This window comes from Myripristis murdjan, chromosome 15 (genome assembly GCF_902150065.1).
Source record: "Myripristis murdjan chromosome 15, fMyrMur1.1, whole genome shotgun sequence".
Classification (NCBI taxonomy): domain Eukaryota; kingdom Metazoa; phylum Chordata; class Actinopteri; order Holocentriformes; family Holocentridae; genus Myripristis; species Myripristis murdjan.
The window spans coordinates 3,801,413-3,803,600 of record NC_043994.1 but is presented as its reverse complement, the minus strand read 5'-3'; the positions used below and the strand labels follow the sequence as shown (position 1 = coordinate 3,803,600).

Genomic DNA, 2,188 nt, shown 5'->3' with positions numbered 1-2,188 from the left:
GGGACTCTAACGGGCAGCCAGAAGTCTCCCTGCACCCTGCAGCACGGCGGCCAATATGCGGCTGCAGAGGCACCTGTGATCCGAGCGGTGGATTTTCTTTTCCCCTCTATCTCTCCACAAGTTTCAGCTCAGCCTGCCTGGCCTGCCCCCCCCCCCCCCCCGGTTAGAGCCGCTGGTGTCTAAACGAACAAGGCGAGGTGTGACCCGGTGTGCCGCCATGACCTCTAAAGACGAGGCGAAATGCCCCGCGGTGATGGAGGAGCGGAGGCGCAGTCCGCTGGATCAGCTCCCACCGCCGGCCAACTCCAACAAGCCGCTGACGCCGTTCAGCATCGAGGATATCCTCAACAAACCGTCGGTGAGAAGGAGCTACTCTCTCTGCGGAGCGGCGCATCTCATCTCCCCAGGAGAGAAGCTGCCCTCGGCGGGTCACAGCCTCTCCAGCCGGGCGCTGCTCAGCCAGACGTCGCCGCTTTGCGCGCTGGAGGAGCTGGCCAGCAAAACCTTCAAAGGCCTGGAGGTCAGCGTCCTGCAAGCGGCCGAGGGTAAGGCTAAGTGTTTGTTTATTATTTTTTTTAATGCTTCACTTTATTTAGTCAATTCGTTTCCTTGTCTTTGTGTATGCATTCTTTATATATTTTCCTTATACATTTTAAAGCTCTTTCTTTTGAGATTTGAGAGGGGAGGGATAACAAAATGCACATTTAGAACCGTGTTAATATGATCTTAATTTTGGTTTAGCAGGCGGTAAGGTCAGCCTCCTGGAAATGAATCGTGTGCACTAAAATTAGTTCAGTCAGTCAGCTGAATAAGAACATTTAATGCAGAATAAATTTAGATGTGGTTATCTGGTGCACTATAATAATTCTGCAGCCTGCTTTGTGTGAGAGACAAGGCAGATTTCCTGTAAATGCTGCAATTTTTAAATTATATTGATATAATATTTAGTATTATAAATAACCACCACCACCACAACAACAATAATTATGATAATACTGAGGCTATGATTTTAAGAAACAATAAACCATAATTACAATTAAAGCAAAACGCAGTTGGCTAAATATCAAAATGTTATACGTATGAAACCACTATGTTAATATTTATTTTACAGGACTGGTTATTAATTGGGCATATAATTGGACAAAAGCTGTAGCAGCTACCATGATTCAAAATAAGTCTAATTGTGGGTTTTAGCATCATAGACCTGTAACGAAGAGCAAAGTTCAAGCAAAAATGATTAGAAATATATTTTGAGCCATTTTCTAAAGAAACAGTGTCTGTATGGAGGCGTTCAAGGAGTTTTGGTCAAAGAATTTATTACACTGCCCAAGCATTCCTTCACTTTGTCTCCACAATGCTGGTCTTAGTATACTGATAATTTTGGTGGCAGATGACATCAGATGCAGGACCTGTGCCACAAGATTTAGTGAGTTGGCACCGTTGCTGTTTTCATGGTTATTTTTTACACCTTTATGGCTTGATTCACCCCTCTTTCTAGGCCGAGACGGCCTGACGCTGTTCGGCCAGAGGAATACCCCGAAGAAGCGGCGGAAGTCCCGCACGGCCTTCACCAACCACCAGATCTACGAGCTAGAGAAGCGCTTCTTGTACCAGAAATACCTGAGCCCGGCGGACCGGGACCAGATCGCGCAGCAGCTCGGCCTGACCAACGCGCAAGTCATCACCTGGTTCCAGAACCGGCGGGCCAAGCTCAAGCGGGACCTGGAGGAGATGAAGGCGGACGTGGAGTCTGCCAAGTCCGTGGGCGCCGTGGCCTTCGAGAAGCTCGCCAAGCTGGCCGAGCTGGAGAAGTGCGCGGCGGGAGGCGCCGTGAGCGCGCCCGAGCCTCCGGCCTCCCCGAGGTCCCACCACGACACCACCACCGACACCTCCGAGTCCAACAGGCCGCACATGTCGCCTCCCTCGCCTGCCTCGTCGCAGTACACAGACCGCTTGAGCAGCAAGTGTTGCTCGGAGGATGAGGATGAGGAGATTGACGTGGATGACTAAACTATTTGAGTGTGGCTGCCATCGTCAGTCCCCGGCCACCGAAAAAAACAATCTGAAGTGCCCAATTAACGCGTTTGTAGGCAAGAAACTATTGCTTTACGAGGAAGTTCATACTTGACGCACGGACTGCCGTGTGGCCGTCAAACCATAGACAGGAGTCACTGCTTTGATTTGAGAG

The 2,188-nt window shown here is 49.7% G+C and overlaps 1 protein-coding gene across 1 annotated transcript; it reads left to right on the top strand.

Annotated features, from left to right (window-relative positions):
- The first annotated feature begins 217 nt into the window (after positions 1–217).
- lbx1a (ladybird homeobox 1a) lies at positions 218–2,010 on the top strand. The gene is made up of 2 exons (XM_030070866.1): positions 218–545; positions 1,499–2,010. Exons 1-2 carry the CDS (start codon positions 218–220, stop codon positions 2,008–2,010), a joined length of 840 nt encoding a protein of 279 aa, XP_029926726.1.
- The last annotated feature ends 178 nt before the right edge of the window (positions 2,011–2,188 follow it).

Excerpts from the sequence above, each read along its gene's own strand:
- lbx1a (XM_030070866.1), top strand. The coding sequence starts at position 218 with ATGACCTCTAAAGACGAGGCGAAATGCCCCGCGGTGATGGAGGAGCGG. Across the intron at positions 546-1,498 it reads CGTCCTGCAAGCGGCCGAGG|GCCGAGACGGCCTGACGCTG; the intron begins GTAAGGCTAAGT and ends CCCTCTTTCTAG.